The following is a 22,996-nucleotide window of genomic DNA, read 5'->3' on the forward strand; positions in this document are numbered from 1 at the left end:
CATTGCATCTTGGATCTTGTAGTTGGCGACACGTTGACGGTGTAAGAAGTATATATTTCTTAAAGTAAGTGTCTATGAAAGGTGCCTATCAGGTCGCCCACTAGGTGGTTGACCTGATAATTAATAAAGAGTAAAAGGAATTGCATTTTTTTGTTAAAACATTAAAAACACACGAGTAATAATAATTTATTACACTAATAAGAAGCTTGTTTACAATAAAGGTGGTTTTACTTCACTATGTAAAGGTACATTCAATTTTGTATTTAAATTATTTTCAAATTAGAATTCCCAAAACGGCATACATTTGGTACGTGCGAGCCTTGCGAAGTATTCACTGGAAATCCTCGGTTTTCGTGTCTTGTTTGGAGAGTCGAAATCGACTTGGTATAAGCCGAAACGTTCTCTGAAAATGGGAGTAGTTAAATATATACTATGTATAATATAAAGTATTATTTATAAGTTAAGTATATTGGTAAGTAAAAAAAAATCATGTCCTTTAAAGAAAATTTCGTAGGAAACCAGACCACAATACGCGCACATTTATTTATTTATTTGGATTTGCATACTTACAACATACATATAAAGCATTGAAAAAAAATTTTATACAACAATAATAGTATATCTAATATGGATGTCAATTACAAAAGTGCATAGCCTGGTGGTAGAGCTTTGTGCAAGCTCGTCTGGGTAGGTACTCATCAGATATTCTACCACAAAACAGCAGTACTTGATATTGTTGTGTTCCGGTTTGAAGGATGTGTGAGCTAGCGTAACTTCAGGCTCAAGGGACACAACATCTAAGTTCCTTAGGTTGGTGGCGCATTGGTGATATAACGAATGGGTTATATTTCTCTCGCCAATGTCAATGGGCGGTGATCACCACAAACCATCAAGTGGTTCATTTGGCCGTCCTAATTTCCCTTATTACCTATATAAAAAAACTAAGCATCGTTGTACACTTTTACTATTAGTAAATAAAAAAAAATACATCTAATTTCGTTCAAATAATTTTGAATATCAAACATATAATGCAATAAATATATAATGCGCTAATGAAACGGTGAAGATAATTTTTGTTACAAGCTATTATCAGAACTCACGAATATCCTCTAGTCCATTCGAAGTTATCGATCAAGCTCCAATATGTGTATCCATACACGTTGCAGTGATCCTTCGTAATAGCGGAGTGTAACGCTTTGAGGTATCCCTCTATGTATTCAATACGTCGTTTGTCCAGCAAACCTTTCTCGAGAGAAACTCCGTTCTCCGTGATCACAACCAGAGGGTTGTTGTAAGCACGTTTTACCCAGTTCAAGGATAATCTGAAGCCCCACGGCACCACCTATAATGAAATTAAAGAAAATATTTTGACATTTACAAGAATATATTTTGGACAAATATGTCTTCATTTCTACCGGTGGCAGTTCAATGTTTACTTTAAACTTTTATCATATACCCATTCACAAGAGCTTAAAAAAACCTACAATTATTTCGTTTGATGAAATAGAAAATGCTTTGTATATAGCAACTGTAAGTGATAACATATTGTGGTATTGGTGAAATCAGCATAATTTGTAAATAAATTACCTCGCGGCTAGTTTCCCTAGTGGGCATTATTTTTGAATATCATAATAGTTTGTCTGTAATAATACAAGTATCCACGTCGACGTCAAGAAATGTCAAGCTAAGTAACTTATATTGCTGCTCTTAACAAACTTAACAACGATAAATGCGTAGCATTGGTATTCAATTTTTATATACATACCTTCAACCAAGTTGAATTCGATTTAGGCCACGATGATTTTTGGGATATTATTCCTCCCATGTCAGCTGCGAAAGACGGCTCAGAAGGGATTTTCTTTTTGCTTTTAGCCACCAAGTACGTAGTATAATGATTTAAGCCCAGAAAATCTGCCGAACCTCGTATCATTTCTATTTCGTCTGGCGTAAAGTATGGGAGACGAGAGCGATGGAAACCTTGTTTTTTGGATATTGTGTCGATTCTTTTCCTCATAATTTGTGGATAGTCACCGGTTTGGGAAAATATAGGATGTGCGAACCAACCGAACTGCAAGAATTATATATTTCGTCAATTGACATTATTTATATTCAGTTGTAGTGAATTGGCGAATTACATAAAAACCATGTGTCAAATTATGCAACTAGTACATGTACTCACAAAGAACTGTCTGGCTGTTTCTGCAGCAATTTTATCTTCTAATGATTCCTTAGCTGGCTCGAGCCATGAAAAATCTAGTGTAATTCCGACGCTTGCTGTAAGAAGTCAGTCTTAGAATAGAATAACAACAAAAAATAAATTAGTACAAATGTAAAAATACATGGGAGGATAAGGCGTGTAAGTTTTCGGCATATAAAAAAATATGACATCAAAATTAAATAAATGCACCTAAAATTGACACATAACTCAATTTTCTCAAGGGTTTTTATCGGGAGGTTTTATATGTAGCCCTTTTTTATGAAGAAACTCCTTTACAACGTATTAATATTTTCAATATTACTCAAAAGTTTTGCTTCGAATTCTTCCTGGTACATGCGGTAGACCATTCCGTGCGCGCGCAGGACATTGTGCCCGCAGAGATAGTCTTCAAATCCGCTAGCTTGGTCACCCGGCGCGTCCAGCCCGCCGTACCCGCCTTGACAGAATGATAGTGGCTCATTGAATGTCAACCAAGCGCTCACCTTGTTCCCGAAATTATTGAATAGAACCTGAAATTGAGGACAATTATGAATGTCTTTAATTTATAACGAAGTTGATCAAATTTTAAGATAACATTACATTACTGGAACTTTACTGCAAGTATAAAAATAAAAGTAATTCGTATAATAAATATGAAAACATATATACGCCATATAAGATATATTACTCTTCCATCATCTAAGTGAAGTGGTTAACTAACTATAAATGGTACAACGGTAATTCTGTTCGTCCTTTCGTTACATCATTAGGATTAAGCCATTTAACAAATTTCAATGAAATTTTACAGACAGTTAACATGGAGTTTGGATAAGGACATAAAGGCAAATAAATTATATATATTACGAAAAAAATATCCCATGAGGTAATTGCAAGAAAGAGATAGCATTTCATAAATGTATACACTAGTAACCCAGCCCGGTATATCAGGGGTGCTACTAAGTAGATAAACTACGAAGACGCTACACGTGATGCGGACTTTTGTTTTGAACAGAATGATAATTATTTTATTATACAATATTTTCATATAATAATTTACGCAGCGTACACAGAGGAATCATTTCATTGACAAATACAATTATAAAACTATATGACGAATTTTCATAAAATATACATAATCTATTGTCAAAGTCTTCTTAGTGAATCAATCAGGCTATTAGCGGATATGAAAGTTCCCAACCCAGTTTCTAAGATTAGCATCAACATACATATGTACATATAGAAAGACGTAACGTTGAACTTGAATTGAATATACATAGCCTTACACTCAAAAAAATATCGCAGCAGCATATTTCTTAAATAGGCATATAAGAACAATACAAGCATTTCTTTTTTTTTTTTAATTTAGTTAAAAAAACTGTCCACAATTAACAATGACATACAGTCATATATTTAACCGAAAATATTTACAATTTAGTCTTCTCGATGTGGACATTACATGCGTATACGAAGGCTAAAAAACAATAAAAAAATGTACATTAGTTAGTAACATTAGAACAAACATGAAAAACAGAAATCTTATAAAAATTATCATTTACAAAATAAAAATAAATAATTTTAAAGCAAAACAAAATTAAACTAAACTAAAAGATAATAAATAATATAAAAATATCTTAAAAAAATAACGGTTATTAAAAATTAGTTAAATTAAATTAATTAATTATGTCTTTCTTTATGTTTTTCTTAAACTAAAAATAGTATTTTAGTTTCACTTACTCTAGCGTAATCCACGAAATAATCAGCAATGATAGGATTAGTCCAGCCACCCAATTCTTGGAGAGATTTTGGCAGGTCCCAGTGGTACATGGTCACCATTGGCTGAATATTATATTTAATTAGCTCATCCATAAGTTCATTATAGTATCTGATACCATCTTTATTTATTTCGCTGGAAAATATGTTTTTTAATGCATTACATATTCGCACATTCCTTAATCGCATGCAGACCTTAACCTAAGACCGAATGATTAAAAATGACGTAAATTCATTTATTTTCGTTTATAAAGATTTTAATAGACTTTTTGCCAACAGTTTCAATTGCGTTTATGAAAAATCAGATTTAAATTAATAATGCAAGGTACGCAAACTCAAAATATTTATTTATTTATTTAATACCTATTGCACGACATATAAATAAGATAAAAGAAATAGAAAACAAATAGAAAAAAAAAAATGGTGCCTAAAGGCGGTCTTATCGCTTATAGCGATCTCTCACAGACTACCTTTGGTGAAAGAATTTTGTAAGAGAACAGGTAAGTGCAGTTACATATAAAAAGGAGATACTAAATATTTAATAAACTACACATATTTACAACCCAGTAAACACATGTAATAATAATAATAATAATTATATCGTATATTTTAGTTTTTAATGATTTGAATGCATATATAATTAGCTTGTGGGTATTTTCAAGTTTTATCTTCAAAAATAGTAGAATCTGAAATAACTTCTTCATGACTTACTTGCTCAAGCCATTAGGAAGGATTCTCGGCCATGAAATCGAGAAGCGATAATACTGAACGCCCAGCTTGACCATCAGTTTCACATCTTCCTTGAACAAGTGATAGGAATCGGCGGCGACGTCTCCAGTTTTGTGATCAAAAATTCGGTCTGGATACTTATGGGTGTAGCTGTCCCATATACTTTCACCTTTACCTGAGAATCAAAAAAAAAAAAAAAAAAAGACGTAGAATTAAAAATTCTATTGATGTGACGCCATGACTTGTACACATTGTCTTGGATGCTAAGTGATTGCAATTTTCTTTCATAAGTATACTTGTATACTGCCTCGTTGGTGTGATGGCTATGAGACAACAGATCCTGAGGGCTTATGTTCAAGTCCCGGGTTGGATTAATAAAAATGTGTTGAGTTTTCCTGTCTAGAAATTCTCAGTAGAAGCCCGAAGTTTGGGAGTTCGCAGAGGAAAGCACGTTAACCAATCGTGTGCGATTGCTGTCTTACTACTTAATTTACCACAAGGAGCAAGCTTCAATTGCGTTGTACTGGTAAAAAAAAGTGAAAGAGTAGGCTAAAGAGTAATTCACTTAATGCAGTATTATATATATATAGGCCTCTGCATCTTTGACAGATGATTTAAGCGGCATCGCGAAGGCACTTGCGTTCATGACTGAAAAGACCAATGCGAGAGAGGATCCTCCGGCCGCACTTCCGACAAGTGTATGCGCCCCCAGATGGGCGGGGGTTTGAAGCCCGCTCATAACGCCTAGTGCGTTTTTCTTTTAGTAGTTTAAACCAGTCATTGTCATGCTTTGATTGACCTTCGTGAATAAGGCGTCGCCACTTGGCACGGTCCTCTGCCAGTTCCTCCCATCGATTGCTAGGGATGTTAAACGCAACCATATCACGCTTAGCGCAATCTTTGTAACGGAGCATAGGCCGCCCAACAGACCTCTTTGCATCCACAACCTCTCCCAGTAGTATTTGCCTTGGAAGACGGGTCTGCTCCATTCGATGCACGTGTCCCAGCCACCGTAACCGTTTTTTTTTTAGAATGGCCATGATGCTAGGCAGCTGTGCCTTGCCTAGAACAGACTCGTTTGTCACGCGATCCTGCCATGTGATGCCCAGAATGTTCCGAAGACAGCGCAAGTGAAATGTGTTTAGTCGGCGTTCTTGTTTTGCGTACGTTGTCCACGTTTCTGCTCCATACAAGAGTGTGCTTAGGACACATGATTGGTAAACAAGCATTTTCGTTTTTACCGTAAGGTGTCTGTTATCCCAAGCCCTTGAACAGAGCCTCCCGAACATAGAGGCTGCTTTGCCGATGCGGAAGTCGATCTCTGCATCAAGCGAGAGATTGCTTGACAAATGCGACCCAAGGTAGCAAAATTTGTTAACCACCTGTAAAGGTGCGCCGTTAAGCAAGATGACTGGTTGCTCTAAACATCCTTGCGCTAAAATAACGGTCTTCTTGCAGTTTATGGACATTGAGAAGAGGTCGCACGCTCTGGCAAATTTGTCCATTAGACTCTGCAGTTGAGCTTGGTCATGAGCAACGAAGGCAGCGTCGTCAGCGAAGAGGAGACTATCTACAAATAGGTCCTCCCTGTAGCGTTTGGACTTGAGCATTGAGATGTTGTACAGCCTACCATCGGTTCGCGTGTGTAAGTGGACGCCTTGCTGTTCATCTCCAAAAGCAACCTTCAGAAGCACCGAGAAGAATATTCCGAACAAGGTGGGGGCCAGTGCACAACCTTGACGAACGCCACGGCGTACGTCGAATGGCGTGGATGCGTTGCCATTGTGCAGGACGGTGACTTCCATACCTTCGTGGAACGATTGCACTATCCTTAGGAGTTTTGGGGGGCATCCAATTCTGACAAGAACCGAGTACAACCCCTCTCTGCTCACGGAGTCAAAAGCCTTATTTAGGTCTACAAATGCAATGACTAGGGGGGTATGTTGCTCCCTACACTTTTCTTGTAGCTGTCTGAGTGAAAATATCATGTCGACAGTTGACCGTTGGGACCTAAAACCACATTGTGCTTCAGGGTATACGCGGTCGGCGAGCCTTTGTAGTTTGCCTAAAATGGCCCTGGCAAAGGCTTTACCGACGATGCTAAGAAGAGATATACCGCGGTAACAGTTGCAGTCGCCACGATCGCCTTTGCCTTTATAAAGAGTGACGATGTTAGCATCTCGCATATCCTGAGGGACGTAGTTTTCTTCCCAGCACTTAGCCAGGCGGTTATGAAGGATGGGCAAGAGGCACTCAAGCTTGACGACTTCGGTGACAACGTCGTCTTTTCCGGGGCTCTTTCCGCATTTGAGCTTCTTGACGGCCAGATAAAGTTCCTCTACTGTGGGTGCAACGTCTAGCTCGTGCCAAGTTGCCAGATTCGGGACAAGCTCCATTGCTTCTGGCTGAATATCCACTGGGCGCGAGTAGAGCCCCTTGTAGTATTCTACCCATCTTGCCATCTGACGGGTGCTGTCTGTTATAACAGAACCGTCGGTTTCCTTGAGAGGTGCCGTCTTTTTTGGAGTAGGTCCAAGAGCTCTTTTGATGCCCGCGTACACCCCGCCAATATCCCCCGCGTTTGCGCACGCTTGGATGCTTTGGCAAAGCTCTGTCCAATACGCATTTACAAAGAAGCGCGTGCTACGCTGGAGTGAGGCTTTTGCCTTCGTGAGATCTTTACGCGTCGCATCGCAAGGGTTAAGGCGAAAATTTAAAGCGGCTTGGCGTTTCGAGTCAATCAAGGGAAGTAAGTGCTCCTCGTTTTCTTGAAACCAGTCGTAAGATTTTGCCTTTTGATAGCCAAAAATCTTGCCTGCAGTGTCAGTGAGAAGAGACTTGACTTTTTCCCATTCGACTCGCGCTGATGCCGTACTATCCCAAGTTGCAACTTCTTCGCGGACGAGTTCCCCAAATGACTCCACTACTTCCATGTCACGAGTCTTGAAAAGATTTATCTTTTTACGACCGGGTGGCTTGGAAGAATGGACTCTTCTAGGGACAAGTCGGACTTTAGTAGCAACGAGGCTGTGATCGGTGTCACAATCGGCACTGTGAAACGCCCGCGTGTGGAGCGTTTCCCGTAGATCCCTCCTTCTTGTAAGAGCAAGGTCTAATTGGTGCCAGTGTTTAGATCGAGGGTGCATCCACGAGACTTTCCGCATCATTTTGCCTTTAAAAAAGGTGTTGGTAACACACAGCTGGTGCCTTGAGCAAAACTCCAACAGTCGTTGTCCGTTGTCGTTAAGCTTCCCTATGCCGTGTGCACCGAGGCATTCAGGCCAGGCTGATGTGCCCTGACCGACGCGGGCATTAAAGTCACCCAAAATATGCAGTCTGTCAGTTGGATTTACCCTGCGCACTGTCTCATCGAGCTGGCCGTAGAATTGATCCTTGGTCTCGGGTTTTGAACTAAGCGTCGGTGCGTAAGCGGAGATTAGCGTGACAAAGCCGCTTTTTGTGTTTAGACGCAAGACCATAATTCGCTCGGAAACGCCTACAGGTGTTTCTATGGCGTTGATGAGATGGTTTCGAACCGCGAAACCTACACCATGCTCTCGTGTTTCCAAGGAACTCTTGCCCTTCCAGTAAAAAGTGTAGTTAGCTTCACGCAAAGACCCTTCGTCTTCAGTTCTGGTCTCTTGTAAGGCTACAATATCAATATTGAGCCTTGTAAGCTCCACGTCGATACTGTAAGTTTTGCGCAGTTCTTGGGCGCAATCGGAGCTTCCGTAGGTGTTCGGGAAGCCTGTCCTCATCGTTCGGACATTCCATGTCGCAAAGCGCATGTAAGCAGCGTTGGTGTGGGTTTTGGGATTTATGTTCCTTTGAGCAGGTGGATAATGTCACAGCGTCAACGTCTAGCTGTAAGGCTTGTGTTCCGTTCACCCAGGCGGAACAAGTTAACGCTGAGGCGGATCAGTACCTTATTGATCGGGGGCTGCCCGACTTAAAGCAGGCGGTAACTGATCAATGGATCTACGATGGATCCTCCTACTGTCAAGAGTGGCCCCTGGCGTCCGCACTTACGCCTATTCGTGCTGACTTATAACCGGTGACTGCCACTCTCCGTGTTGTTTTCCACCTGCAAGACAGGTGAGCGAAGTGTCCTCTCCGTGGATGCTGCTACGCCTGGGCCTGGCGACTTTATGGCAACACGGGCTTGCCCAGTACCCATGCCACCCTCTCCTCCTCCCCAGCAGGATCCGCAGGAATGACGAGTCAATACGTGTGGTGCTGGTTTGGCCGCAGGTGACTGAATGCAGTATTATGTAAATAAAAATTGTGTGTGTATGTTTTTTAATCGTGTTTTTTTAATGACTCTCGTCGCTGCCTTGATGAAGTCGAAATCAAATAAATAAAAAATTTAAATATAATGAATTAACGAAAATGAATTCACTTAAATGCTTTTTTATACACTGAAATAATCACCAGACTACAAAAAAGATATATAAAAAAGGTTGATATATCTTTTTATTTCCATATAGCAGAGCAAGGACATGGCTGAGATATAAGTACGAATAGTATAAATATAGATATAGTTGCACAAATTCATGATACTATTTTCATTTTACTGCTTTTCCCCTCCAATTGAGCGTAATAGCTTATGTTAGATACTAGCACGACAATAAACGTCATGAGGCCATCGGGATTAAATCTGCAGATTTCACATATCTAGGCGGCCCATATACTTTTGTTTAAAACTAGTTTTTGTTGCTATTTAATCTAATCAATGATGTAATATTTCGTTTGCACAGGATGCCGTTATGACGTCACGATGTAGATATGTAAACTTTTGTCTTAGTGTTCATCCGATAATTTAATTTGCATATTTTATTTTACTAAGAAATTAAATAAAAACGTTTCATTCAAACGATAATGGATATAATGTAAGAACAATTGCTTACTACATTTTATATTAGGTATTTATTAATCAACCACAATAAAATGTCAACAAATCAATGCATATACGATAGCGCGTCAACTTTGCATTTGCGTTTATTGAATTCATTCTTGTTTTAAATAATGATTCTTTGCTATTAATATAATTATGAGAAATAACTTTTTATTTATTTAAACTTTATTGTACACAAAAATAATTATATCGCAGCATATACAGAAGATTAAAAGCGGGCAAAGGGGACGTTGGGCCCGAATTCTATTAATATATAACTGCTATTGTACGTTCCCGATTCAATTCCGATCCTACTTTGAATAATTGAAACGATAATACATTAACATATACTTCTGTATTAAAATAAAACGTAATTGTTAACTCTTATGGCAATAATCGATAATTAAATTAAAGAATATGTAAACGGATAAACGGCAACGATCACGGTTCGATTCGATTGCGATATAAAGTGACAATTTGTTAGTATCCTTATCGCTGCAGTGATCTTTTGCCAACCTTTGTAACAGGAATTTAACTATAAGTCTTAATTATTTTAAACTACGTGGGATACGTTGCCTGAGTCTGTATTTCCTGATAGGTACAACGTTGGTGTCTTCAAATCTAGAGTAAACAGGTTTCTTCTAGGCAAACGTCCTAGACCGTGTCGATGCTTAACACCAGGCAAGACAACGGCCAGACGCTGGCTTACAAACAATATAAAAAAATCTAAATAATACCTGATACATTCCACGCTCCTTCGATTTGGTAAGAGGCTGTTGCTACACCAAACTGAAAACTTTCGGGGAAGCATATTCTTTCTTGAGCGACGTAGTGTGCGCTGGCAGCCCTAGGAATTTAATGGATATTAAATATACATAATCATTGCGCTAGAGGAATAAATAAGCAGAAGTGTTGAATACATTTTATAAATACGAGTATATCAAAAGAATCGAATAACTGACTGAGGAGCAGCGTGATGGAATAATCTCTAAGCCTTTGACCTTTTTGGCTTTTTCCCAGCTGTGGTATTTTCATAGAAAGTTAACTGTAGACTATATTTTAACGTTAAGTATTAAAATTATAGATATAATAATACTATAATTTCACTTTTGATTATAATTTCATTATAAGAACATACAAAAAACTATTTTACTAACAGAAGATACCGACAACTTGTCTTATGCAAAAAAGGGAAGCATTAAATACTTATGTCAAATCAAATAAATAGTCATAGGCAATGATACCAATTATATTTCTTATATATTAAAACTATTAAAGTATATATATGTATTATATGTATGTGTACACAGATTAATTATAAATTCGGTTAGGTAATAATTTATATAGATTATATATGTCTTATTATTATATAATTATTATTATAATAATACTTGAACATAATCATATGATATAATAATTCGTCTAATGTAATCTAATGTAATAAAAATGTAAAAAGAAGAAAAAAAATCATTGACTTGATCCATATATTCATTCCCAGATGATATATTTAAGAAAGGACTTATTTTGTTAATGGATTGCCGAATTATTGTCGACAAGGAGTGTTTAAAAAGCCGCCATTTGCTTGCTATTTAAGGATTAATACTACGAATAACGGTTAGAAGTTTTTGGTAGGTAGGTTTTTTTAATATAGTGGGTACCTCAGCTTCAGCATTGACGCTTTTTATTTTTAGATAAGTGCTAAATCTAACGGCCTTACTTAGCCCCCATTTATTAATACACTGATTTCTCTTTTTCTTTCATTATTAATATGACATTGAAAGAAGAAGTCAAGTTGTTTAAGTAATAATTCGCAAAGCAGCGTTTATAAGTAAGGCTGTTAAAAATTATAAATTTAATAATTCGTACAATGATATCGATCGATAGTTAATGAAGTGTCAATTTTATTAATTATTTTTTTTATAATAATAATGCAGTCTTGCAAATTGGGCAAAATATAGGTAAGTGGACACCACCGCAAGTATACAAGTAAATCGGTACTCTTAGAAACATTAACCATTCCTTACATTGTCAATGCGCAACCAACCTTGAGAACTAAGATGTTTTGTTCTTTGTGCCTATAGGTACCTACACTGGTACCCTCACCCTTCGAATCGGAACGCAACAATGCTAAATATTACTGTTTGGCGGTAGAATGTGTCGTGAGTGGATGGTACCGATCCAGACGTACTTGCACAAAGCTCTATAACCATGTCAATAAAAGAAATATAACATTATTATATAAATCACTTACTCAAAGGCCACGAGAAGCGTAACAACTATAATTCTCCGGCTATACATCTCAACTCACTGGCTGGACGTTCGCACTACGACTGATTGATAGCCCGTTGACATTGCATTTGTTATTTATAAAATATATAATTAATTATCAGTAACTAATGTCAATGACTGTATTACTTAATTAAATATATATAATTATCATTTCCCGCCACATTTTGTACTGGCTCATACAAATTGTAATAGAAACGTACACTTTTGTACTGAAATCAACGAAGAAAGTTCTTTAAGAACAAAGAAGAAACCGCTTGACATGATTGTGAAGTGATTTGCGTTATTGACTTTAATTACACCAAATTGATACACGCCTCAAGTCGAGTAAGTTTTTTTCTAAGGTCTGAGTTGTTTATTTCCGAACCGCTAGTAGATTTATGACACTCAATAAGTAAGTGTAACGCTTCTATATTGAATAAAGATTTTTGTCTTTGACTTTTGTTGAAGCTCCAGACTCCATTTTCCGAGATCGACCAAGTCAGATTTAAATTTAAATTTGCTTAATACGCATGAAATGCCAGATAGAGAAAGGTATTTAAAATATTTTAGAGCATGATACCTCGTTGACGCCGAACTTTTTACTTATGCTGTTATTAAAAGGATCGAGGATCTTTATTCGACGCGAATATTATGTATTTATAAGCTATAATTTTAAATAAATAGAAATTAAATACTTAATGGGTTAATTTTTGTTATTAAAAAATATTATGAATTAATTTAATGCAAACTCTAAGACTTTGATTATGTTATATAAGAAAGTGCTCGGCATTGACCTGAACTCTGCATATTGATAGTATTTAAAAAATATGTAATTACGATAACACATTTTTAATTTTATTCTAATATTTAAGTTTTGATAATGTTCGACGACAGTGACATCTAGTTAGATTAGGAGCTAACTTCGCGTCGATCTAGTACAACTATTCATTAACAGAGGGCGCTGACGTACATTATTCTTTCTGCTACATTTCTAGAATACAACGCTATATACATAAACAATAAAGATTGTTCTCGAAACAGCACGATATAGTAGCGAGCACTTTCTTGAATATTCTACTTCATATCGTCAGCACAAGGTGGCGCTGAGATTGGTATATAAATGCGACTCGAACGCCCGAACAGCAGTTTGTTGAATCAAATAAGAAACGTTCGCAGTGCATAACAGTGTTAAGACGTTACGTTAAGACTCATAAACAGCAATGTCTCTCATTCCATTTTTGTACGATAGCAGACCATTCGGGATGGTAGAACGGGATTTAATCAGACCGGATTTCTATCAAACCCTCGATCTTGTACCGCAAGAGGTAATGAGGCCTTGGGATACCATTTACCGACCATGGCAAAACATGATCAGGCAAATGGAACAGTTAAGCTCTGGGATCAACCAGCTAGCTCTGAAGGAGGCGTCGCAATTGTCATCCGATGGGGAGAAGTTTCAAGTCAATGTGGACGTGCAACATTTCGCTCCAAACGAAATTAGCGTGAAAGTGGTCGATGGTTTTGTGACTGTCGAAGGGAAACATGAAGAGAAGAGAGATGAGCACGGGTATATATCGAGGCAGTTTGTGAGACGTTACGCCTTGCCGCAAGGATGTCTTCCTGATGTTGTCGAGTCTAAATTGTCATCTGACGGCGTATTGACCATCACTGCACCGAAAGTACTTCCATTGCCATCTACCGGAGAAAAGATTATTGCAATTATTAAAACTGGACCCATTAAAAAGCAAATTTCACATTCTGAGTCGATGAAAGAGTGAATTTGAATATGTGATTAATCTCACTATTGTTTTATTGTGATAATTATATAAAGACTGTATATGCCCATCGTACCTTTTATCGTTTGTAAATAATTTCATTTTCTTTTATTGTCCTACCTACTCTTTTTAAGTACTGATTTTATATTTATATTAAATGTAAATTAAAGTGATAAAATAAATGTAAACACCTTGTTTTTTATTTCCAAATTCCATGCCTTCCAGATTGTTCCAGACACTCTATTTTTATCCAGAGTTCATGTACATAGTATGACCTGATAATATGTATTATAATGTGTATTATGCATCTCAGAAGACTGAGCTATACGCGGCGGTCAATAGTAGAAAAATAACAATAATTTATTTTTATTAATTTACAAATTATACAATTAATATGATTCAACAACTTTTATCAAAATTAACTTATAAATAAGGAAGGTAAGTATACGATTATTTTAAAAAGCCTTTCTTCACTATAAAAGTCAAAGACTGGCATATTTTTCTGTGACTTTATTATATTAATATTATGTTTAATTACATCTGTTAAAATATTTTATTAAAATAATTGAACTCTGCTCAAGCGCTTATTAAAGATTCGTCTTTTAATTTATGTCAACATGAAACTTATTAATTCCATTTTAACGTGAATCATATACCCGCCTATAATAAGCATATCAAATAAATTTGATTATAGACAAAAATCAACGAATAGAAACTTCCAGGTTCTTTAGACATCTATTTATAGAATCTTGTAGAACATAATTCCTAATTTATTGCCTAAGATTTTTTTCATAAAAAAAAATCATAGATAAACAGACTAATCATAGATTAAATTATAAATACACTAAAGTAATTAACAAAATTTATCATAATATGTATTATATTAGTTAAATAAATTATGGCAACTCTTAATAAACAATCTTTTCGGAATAATCGCATCCTCACAAATAACAATGGACCGATTTATTTAAATGGGTTTTATTATTGCCATTTCAATGTTAGATAACGTTGACAAGTGGTTAGGGACAAAGTATCGCCCACCAATTATTATTATTGTAAGTATGAGTAAAGTAAGGAAATATATATATATATATATATAGAACTGTAATGAAATATTTACTTGACGTATAGACAAAACACAAATCAATACTGCGTTGCCTAGCGCCCGACGAGACGATATCAATTTATATAAACGAGATATATTTGATAGAGCTTAATAAAATGGTTCTTTATACTTTAGTATATTGTACCATTTTATGTAGAAACTCGGATGCACATCTCAGCTGAAGTATCATTTTATAATGGATTTCAGCCAATGTGAGTAAATTCCAGCATAAGTAGAACCCCTGCCCGGCCAACTTGCATTTAAGCACATCCAATAAAATGTATAATAGATGTTTGTGTATTGTCTTTGTTATTAAAATAATGAATGAATGAATCAATAAGAAATATGAACTAATGAGATTAACATTATGAATACTTTATACGTAGTCAATAAATATTTAAAAAAAACTAGTCTTGTTATAAAATATTATATATTTTATAAATTTGTTTCATTCAAAATTACGTTATATTAAATAAAACATATGATATTCCATTACATATTTTATTTCATCTATTCTAATTTGAAACAATATGCTATGTCAAGCTTAGGAGACGTTACCGTTTACTCTTGCTTGTTACTATTATTAGTAGGATCCAGGGCATCTTCATTAGCAGGTTTAGGTTTAACCGGTTTCTTCTCAGACTCGTTTTCACCATCCCCGGACTCTGCGCCTGCGTCATCCTGGTTTTTCTTAGTAGGTATGCCTTCACCTCCATTCTTTTCTTGCACCGGCATCTCACACTTTCCCTCATTACATTTTACCAGAGCCGCTGTTATTATCAGGGTACCATCCGAAGAATATTGTGATAAAAGAGCCTTAGTTTTATAGCCCTCAGGTAAAGGGCACCGGCGATAGAACTGACGCTTCACCCAACCATACTCATCCCGTTTCTCCTTATGCTGACCTTCGATGACTACGAAGCCGTCAATCGTCTTCACTGTTATATCATCAGGGCCGTAATCCTCTACGTCTAAATACACTTCAAAACGATCCTTGCTAGGTTTCCCGACGCCGTTGAACTTAGACAGCTTGGGGAAGTACTCCAAGTCTGATACGTCAATCGCTTCGAATAAATTTTCCGGCATGAAAGACGTGGCATATCGCAATGGCATACGATTGTGCCGATCGAAGTCACAAACATATGGTAGGTAAGACATTTTCGATATAATTTTAAGGAGGGATAAAACGTATTGCGTTGTAACCGGCTATTTGATTCAGATAAAGGGATGCAAGGGCGCATGACGTTTCGCGCAGCAAAAAATATGTCTACCTTTGGACAAATAACAGTACAAAGGTAACCATGTTTTTTCTTAGAATTTTTGCTATTAATGAGCGATGTCTTATGGGGTTTGGTTTTATGAAACATAATACTTATCTATTAATGTATTAAAACAAAACGGAATAATATATATAATATTACATCGTATTTTTTATTTTAATAGCTAATAATATTCAATTTGAAATTTATTTTATCGTTAAGATAGTCTTAGTTTTTTATTTTGTTAAAACGTTAAAGTTTGTTGTTTTGCGTTTGCTTAAAATTAATTTCAGATTGAATCAAAATGTCGAATGAATATTAGTATCTACAGTGTGATAAGAGGCATGTATTTCTATTAAACTTGAATTAATCTAAAATGCATGTATAAGTTTTCGTGAAACATGTACGTTTCTATTATTATTTCTGTTCTACGTGACATGTGAAAATACAATAGCAATTACTTTTAAAGATATAATTTCTTATCACAACAATACTCGTATAATAAATATTTTTTGAAAATTAAATAAACATGAATAACATACCGAGTTATTTTTTAAACGGAGTATATATTTGTATATATGTACACTATTGCTATCTGTTGAATATATTATGTGTGACTGTGTATCATTCTTTGTTAATTTAATTTAAAATCATTTTGAAGTAAAACATTATTAATTTAAGTTTCATATCTTATTTTCTTAAAAGTATTCATTTATGAATACTATTGCATGTGCATACGGTTTTTTCGAGAAAAATAGAATCATATACGCCATCTAGTGTCGAGTGGCTGTAAGCACAATAGCAGAAATTGTAAACAGTTTAAAATTGTTTCATTTTATTTGTAAATTCAAAAATGTTAAATAATATACTTAATTTGAATATTAAAATATTGCACTTAAGGTTTATAAAGTGGGCTTATATTTATGTGTTTATGTATTTTTATATTTATGTGTGTATGTATTTTACTTGTTTTATAAGCTAAAATAAGAAAATGATATAACAAAAAAAAAAAGAATAGTATCCAAGATTTGTGACTGAAGAAAAGTTTAGTATTATATAATATTCATATTAGTACAGTTAAATTGTATAGTATAAAATATTTCTGATATCTGATAAGCCACAGGTTTATAAACCCCGTCGCGACTCAACGCCTGCGTATTCGCCAACGTTCTAGATTATCTAGACGTTTCTGTACTTTTCTCCTCGTAGCTAGAGGGCGCTTACGGGTATATAAACATTACCGGCGTTTCTGAGCGTCATTCATTACATATTAAAACGTAGTGACAGCAGTGACGAGTGTGAGCAAGCGAAAATACTTAGTCTTACTAAATTGTCAAATATAAACTGTTAATTACAATCAAGGTGAATTAAAAAGTATCTAAAATGGCATTTCATCCATTTTTCTTTGATTCACGTCCACGGCGCTTAATGGAACAGAACTTCGGCTTAGGGCTGACGCCCAACGACATTTTGACAATTGTTGCCGTCCCTCAAACTAATAGGAATTACTACAGACCATGGAGAAACCTTCAGGCTACCGAGCATGATTCAGGATCCACAATTAAAGAGGAAAAGGATAAGTTCCAAGTGAATTTGGACGTTCAACATTTTGCTCCTGAAGAGATATCCGTCAAGACAGTAGACGGCTTTTTAATAATTGAAGCCAAGCACGAAGAAAAAAGAGACGAACATGGATTCATTTCTCGTAGTTTCACGAGGCGGTATCGTCTCCCAGACGGTATACAAGAGGATTCTGTGATGTCAAAGCTGTCTTCAGACGGCGTGCTGAGTATAACCGCACCTTTAAAGGCTCCTCCGAAGGTTGAAAATGAACGAGTGGTACCCATTGTTCAGACTGGACCTGTGAGGAAGACTGAAGATAGCGGACAAGATGAAAATTAAACTTGCATTTATATTTAATTTTAAATGTTCGAGTGTGGACATTCCTAATAGAATCTTATTCTGATCTCGTGCGTGTATGTTTTTTATTTGTTTGTGCAAATATATTGCATCCTAGTCATTTGTGTTTTTTATTTTAATCTAATTGATTAATTGGTTCACAAATTAAAAAAAAAATAAGTTTGATATACCATTCATGTGACAATTTCATTTTCTGCAAACATCGTTTTTATAAAAGACCGATATTTTGACAAACGCTCAATTCATACATTTTGGACTTTCCAATTGTTTATGACTAAGTTTAATTTATATAATTACGTAAACAATATAATTATTCAAAGAAATCAATTGCTTTCCAAATTTTAATATTATGAAATCCATTATGAAAAAATTTGTGTGATCTAATTACCTACTAGATTTTACCTACTTATTTTATAATTATATATTCGATAAAACAACGTTTACGTTTTATAACTGCACTTGAAAATTAAAATTTTAATGCTGTTTCACATATCAATATTGCAGTCAGTGGATACAATGTTAAGTTGAAGTATTAGCGCCATCTAGTGTTGCCTAAAATGACTATAAATGCAAGTATGGCGAGACGCCTTATTTGATTCACTTTTATGTAAACAGATGGCGCTGTTACCCATATAATAATTGATTCGATTCATTCATATTCGGAGTACTTTACATTATTTGTCAGAGCAAATAACAAAGAAAATTAAAACAATATTAAAGAAAACTATTTTCATAAATTTGAATAACCTATATTCTATTTTTAATATATTGAAATGTTTTATAGATAACAAACAAACGTTACTACAAATATACTAAGAACCTTCATTTTGCAGTGTTTGCACTAAAATAAAAGGATTTGTTTTTGATTGTGTAAGCGCGTTGTCCCTTCCATAATTACATATTAGGGCTTTGCAATCCTGCCTGGATAGGTATCACACTTTGCTCACATATTATGTCACTGTTTTATTTATTAAACGCCGACAAAATACCTACAAGTCAGGGAGATTTCCGTAGGCGCAGGCGGTGCCGGTAGTCACTTTCTATCAGGTGTGCCTCCAGCTCGTTTGACCTTTCTTACATAATAGAAAAGATTTGGGGTATTCCTTATATCATCTGTCTGTCTCTTGCTATATCAGTAGGTATAAATACTAGCAATAATAATGATAAATTACTTTGTTTATAATAATAACAATAATATCCTGGGACATTTTTTACAAACGGTCATCTGATCCCAAATTAAGCTTGTACAAAGCTTGTGCTATGGAAACCAGACAACTGATATACTACATATACTACTTTTCTTCTGTAAAATACATACTTATATAGATAATTACACCCAGACTCAGGACAAACAGACATGTTCATGGACACAAATGTCAGTCCTGGGTGGGAATCGAACCCACAACCTTCGGCGTGAAAAGGCAAGTATCTACCAATCACGCCAACCGGCTCGTCATTTGTTTGCTTATGTTGTACACATATTATGACTTAGAAGCTGGATTTTATTTATTTTTACGTTTATGACATCAGCCTCAGATAAGATAAATAAAAATTTTAATAAATAAAAATTCTATATACGAAATCATTTTCTCACTATCTGAGGCTGATGGCCATAAACATAAAAATAAATAAAATCCATGTAGCCGACATCCAGGGCTCTTAAATCGCTAGATGTAGTAGTGAAAATGTAAAAATATAAGTTTGTCTAAGTAATTTACTCATATTCCCGGAAAACAAAAAAAAAATAACAGACAGTTTTCTTACTGATTTTGAATTCTACAGACTTGAAAGAGAGACTTCTAAGTCTTTCTCATATAAATTGTAATCTCTTTTTGAAATATATATCGATTGATCAATTATCTAACATTTATTACTTCCATATACTAAATATATATTTGACGCAAAGTTGTTTACTTAATGCTTGGCGCAATTAAAAAAAATCAATTGAATTTGCAAAGTTAGAGGTCTGGATGTCTGCCTTTTAAGTAATGCAAATCTCTATCCGACAGGCAGACACTAGCTAATGTTATGTAGCAAACATTTTTATAATAAATAAAACGGCCTGACCCGGAATTTGAACCCAGAATTTGGGGAAATTCAGTCTTTTCGACTATCGACCCTTTAACTATTAATGACCTTACGTATAAATGTTACATCAATAATAAGAGAAAGTTGTGTTTACTAAACTATTATTTTTATGTTTTTACTCCAAACAAGTAGAATATATTTATTAATTAATTTAAATCGGAATCGGAATTGCTGTGGGCTGAGACCGAAATAACAAAAGTCATAAAAAAAGGAAACAAAATTCTTCTTCTAATAATCTTTAATCACTAAATCCTACGTAATAATAAGTCTGTATCCATTTGTCATCAATAAAGGCTAAAATGTTGTACAAATTGGGCAGTATTTTCATTCAAGTTTATTAAACAAATAACATAGCTAAATATTTGTTAGGTAAATTATATATTGACTAACGATAATTATGAATAAATATAAACAATAAAATACTAAGAATAGATGATAAATACGATGACAATAATATTAATAAAAATGAATGAGTCAAAGGAAGTTGTTATGCCTTTCTTGGTTTTGTCGTGATAAAAATGAATAATAAAAATACATACCTGCATATAAAAATACTTAAATAAAGTTAAATATACATAATTATGTCAAATATAGATGTTCATATGAATGGTTTTTGTTTGCACCGCAAGCGTTTTTGTATGTTATAGTTTAATAGTTTTTGTTGACTCTCTTCGTTCGTTTATGGTAAACTTGATGGTATATTATGTACAAAAATAATAATAAAGAAGGTTATTTCGACAGTTTACACTTACAATTACACATGTAATTATAATCTATTTTTCATACATAATAATTACAAATAAAAACAAATCATCTATAAACAAACAATGTTACAATTCAATTATATTTATTGAAGAAGATATTATTTATATCCTCATTCAAAATTCCTTTCATAAGTAAAACTACACAATGGATATAATAATATATACGAAAATCAACTTATTACTATATACATAAAGACGAAAATGTATTCTTGTGTCATCCGCGTTCCAAGAATCGTTCGACCTCTATCTACGTATAATTGTTTGCACACTCCAGAATATACCGATAACTTGATAAACTGTGACCCATCGTCGGGCTTATAAATACGAATAGTCACTCATAGTGCACCAGTTTACGTTCAAATAAACGATGAATACGATCGCGATAGTGTTGTTTGCAGTTGTCGCGTGCGCGAGCGCAGCGCCGCGCTACCACAATCACTTCCATCATCACCCATACTCTCACGATGGCGACGAGGCGAGCTTAGAGAGATTTATAGAAAGAGAAATATTTGATACGAGAAGGTTCTGGGAGGAACTGAGGAGAGAGATGATGGGTATAGACAAAATGATCGCAGACTTAAACAAGAATTTCGGGACATTCCTTTCAAATGCGAAAATTGAAGGTAACAAGTATAAGATTAGGATATTCTTGAATGGATTCGAAGAAAAAGAGATTGCCGTTAAAGCAAAGAAGAGATTGTTGATTGTACAAGCCGTGCATAAAGCAGACGGTGAGCCTGAGAGGAATTACGTGGACTTGAGAACTTTGCCCGACTACGTTGACATAAATGGCAGCTGGACATTCGAAAATGGCGTGCTTACTGTTGAATTCCCGTTAGAGCGAAGCGTTGAAGTAACGGAAGCCACAATAACTGAAGCACCAGTCACCTTGCTACCAGAACACAGTCGCGAAGAAGTTGAAAGTAATCCAACAGTGGAAGAGAACCAGGACGCGGACATTGGAATTGAGAGAGGAGACTTGGGTAAAGATAAGAATATATCAACCAATGAGATATCGAGTGGGCAACAAAGCGCTGTCGAAGCAACGACATACGCAGTAGATTTGAAAGATGAAGTAGAACTCGTGCCGATTCATCGTAATATATATTAAATAAATAAAACGACATTATTCATGACAATGTTGTGTAGTATTTTATAATTAAATAAAAATATGTATATTGTTTTTTCATTTAATTATTTTTTTAAAGTAGCTATAAGAAGAAATAGCAGCAAATTATGTATCATTCTCTTATAATAATCTACTCACAGTCACCTTTCTCCATTGGCTCCGGAACTGCAAGGTACTTTTGTCATACTCCTTATATATTGGGCGCTAGATTAATTTAGGAATAAGAATGAGGCTACCATCAAGTAATAAAGAGTAGATTATATTTATTCAATCTTAAGTTGTTAATTATAATGTTTTATTTATTTGGTTTGTTTTTGATTTAATCATTTCTAATATATTTGTATTTAATTACTTTGTAATTTGCTGCTTCGTTGATCTATTGGCTTACATATAAGACTGAGTAGTCTTATATGTAACCCAATAGATAACTCTCTAAGTCGTAGGTTCAATCACTTAAAATTCTATTTGTTTTCCATTTCTTAATAATAGCAGAGATAACTAATGAAACAAATAAAAATATACAAGACGATCTTATGCTTGAATAAATAATAAAAAAATATTTTAACTTATGTCAGACTTAATAGTTATGTCTATAACTTAGGAAAGGAGGTCATATATCATATTAAGTTTAAATTATTTTTGATAATGAGTTTCAGTTTGATATTTATGCTTTATTAGGTCCACAATTAGTTCCTTTACTAATTATATTTCTTATACAACAATGCAATGTCGATGAAATAATTAGGCACGCTGGTACACACACTCTTTATCTTAATATCATTATTAATGTGTAGTTTTAAGATAAAACTAAGAATTTAAATACTATGTATACATTTATGATATAAATACTTTGAATTAAAAAGCAAGAGCCAGTGGCGTAGCTAGGTGGACAAGAGCCCTGGTGTATAAGGAAAGAATCGGGCCCTCATCCTCTCTTTCCGCGTAGCTTGAACTTATATTGGCCTTCAAAATTATAGATAGGAATAAGAATAGGAAACAGTGAGTTCAACTTATCCCTAGTAGGCTAAATCCATACGTCGTCTCTATGAGGGGTAGAATCTCCATGTGTTTAATAGAAGAAAATGGGAATAAATAAAC

General features: G+C 34.8%; 5 protein-coding genes across 5 annotated transcripts; 3 read left to right on the forward strand and 2 right to left on the reverse strand.

Moving 5' to 3' along the window:
- Positions 1–166: 166 nt before the first annotated feature.
- LOC126770134 (myrosinase 1-like) lies at positions 167–11,956 on the reverse strand. Its single transcript, XM_050489313.1, has 9 exons — positions 11,842–11,956; positions 10,328–10,437; positions 4,679–4,871; positions 3,932–4,103; positions 2,520–2,727; positions 2,180–2,274; positions 1,766–2,068; positions 1,101–1,342; positions 167–403 (listed from the first exon to the last, which is right to left on the reverse strand). The coding sequence occupies exons 1-9, from the start codon at positions 11,886–11,888 to the stop codon at positions 280–282; spliced, it is 1,494 nt and encodes a 497-aa protein (XP_050345270.1). The 5' UTR covers positions 11,889–11,956; the 3' UTR covers positions 167–279.
- Positions 11,957–12,996: 1,040 nt separating this feature from the next.
- Positions 12,997–13,821, forward strand: LOC126770540 (protein lethal(2)essential for life-like). The gene has a single exon (XM_050489984.1). It carries the CDS (start codon positions 13,079–13,081, stop codon positions 13,634–13,636), a length of 558 nt encoding a protein of 185 aa, XP_050345941.1. The 5' UTR covers positions 12,997–13,078; the 3' UTR covers positions 13,637–13,821.
- Positions 13,822–15,251: 1,430 nt separating this feature from the next.
- Positions 15,252–15,977, reverse strand: LOC126770503 (alpha-crystallin A chain-like). Its single transcript, XM_050489920.1, has one exon. It carries the CDS (start codon positions 15,894–15,896, stop codon positions 15,300–15,302), a length of 597 nt encoding a protein of 198 aa, XP_050345877.1. The 5' UTR covers positions 15,897–15,977; the 3' UTR covers positions 15,252–15,299.
- Positions 15,978–17,252: 1,275 nt separating this feature from the next.
- Positions 17,253–18,017, forward strand: LOC126770559 (protein lethal(2)essential for life-like). Its single transcript, XM_050490017.1, has one exon. It carries the CDS (start codon positions 17,381–17,383, stop codon positions 17,897–17,899), a length of 519 nt encoding a protein of 172 aa, XP_050345974.1. The 5' UTR covers positions 17,253–17,380; the 3' UTR covers positions 17,900–18,017.
- A 3,089-nt stretch (positions 18,018–21,106) lies between these two features.
- On the forward strand, positions 21,107–21,945 carry LOC126770468 (uncharacterized). Its single transcript, XM_050489860.1, has one exon. The coding sequence runs from the start codon at positions 21,137–21,139 to the stop codon at positions 21,878–21,880; it is 744 nt and encodes a 247-aa protein (XP_050345817.1). The 5' UTR covers positions 21,107–21,136; the 3' UTR covers positions 21,881–21,945.
- The last annotated feature ends 1,051 nt before the right edge of the window (positions 21,946–22,996 follow it).

Source organism: Nymphalis io, chromosome 1 (genome assembly GCF_905147045.1).
Source record: "Nymphalis io chromosome 1, ilAglIoxx1.1, whole genome shotgun sequence".
Taxonomy (NCBI): Eukaryota; Metazoa; Arthropoda; class Insecta; order Lepidoptera; family Nymphalidae; genus Nymphalis; species Nymphalis io.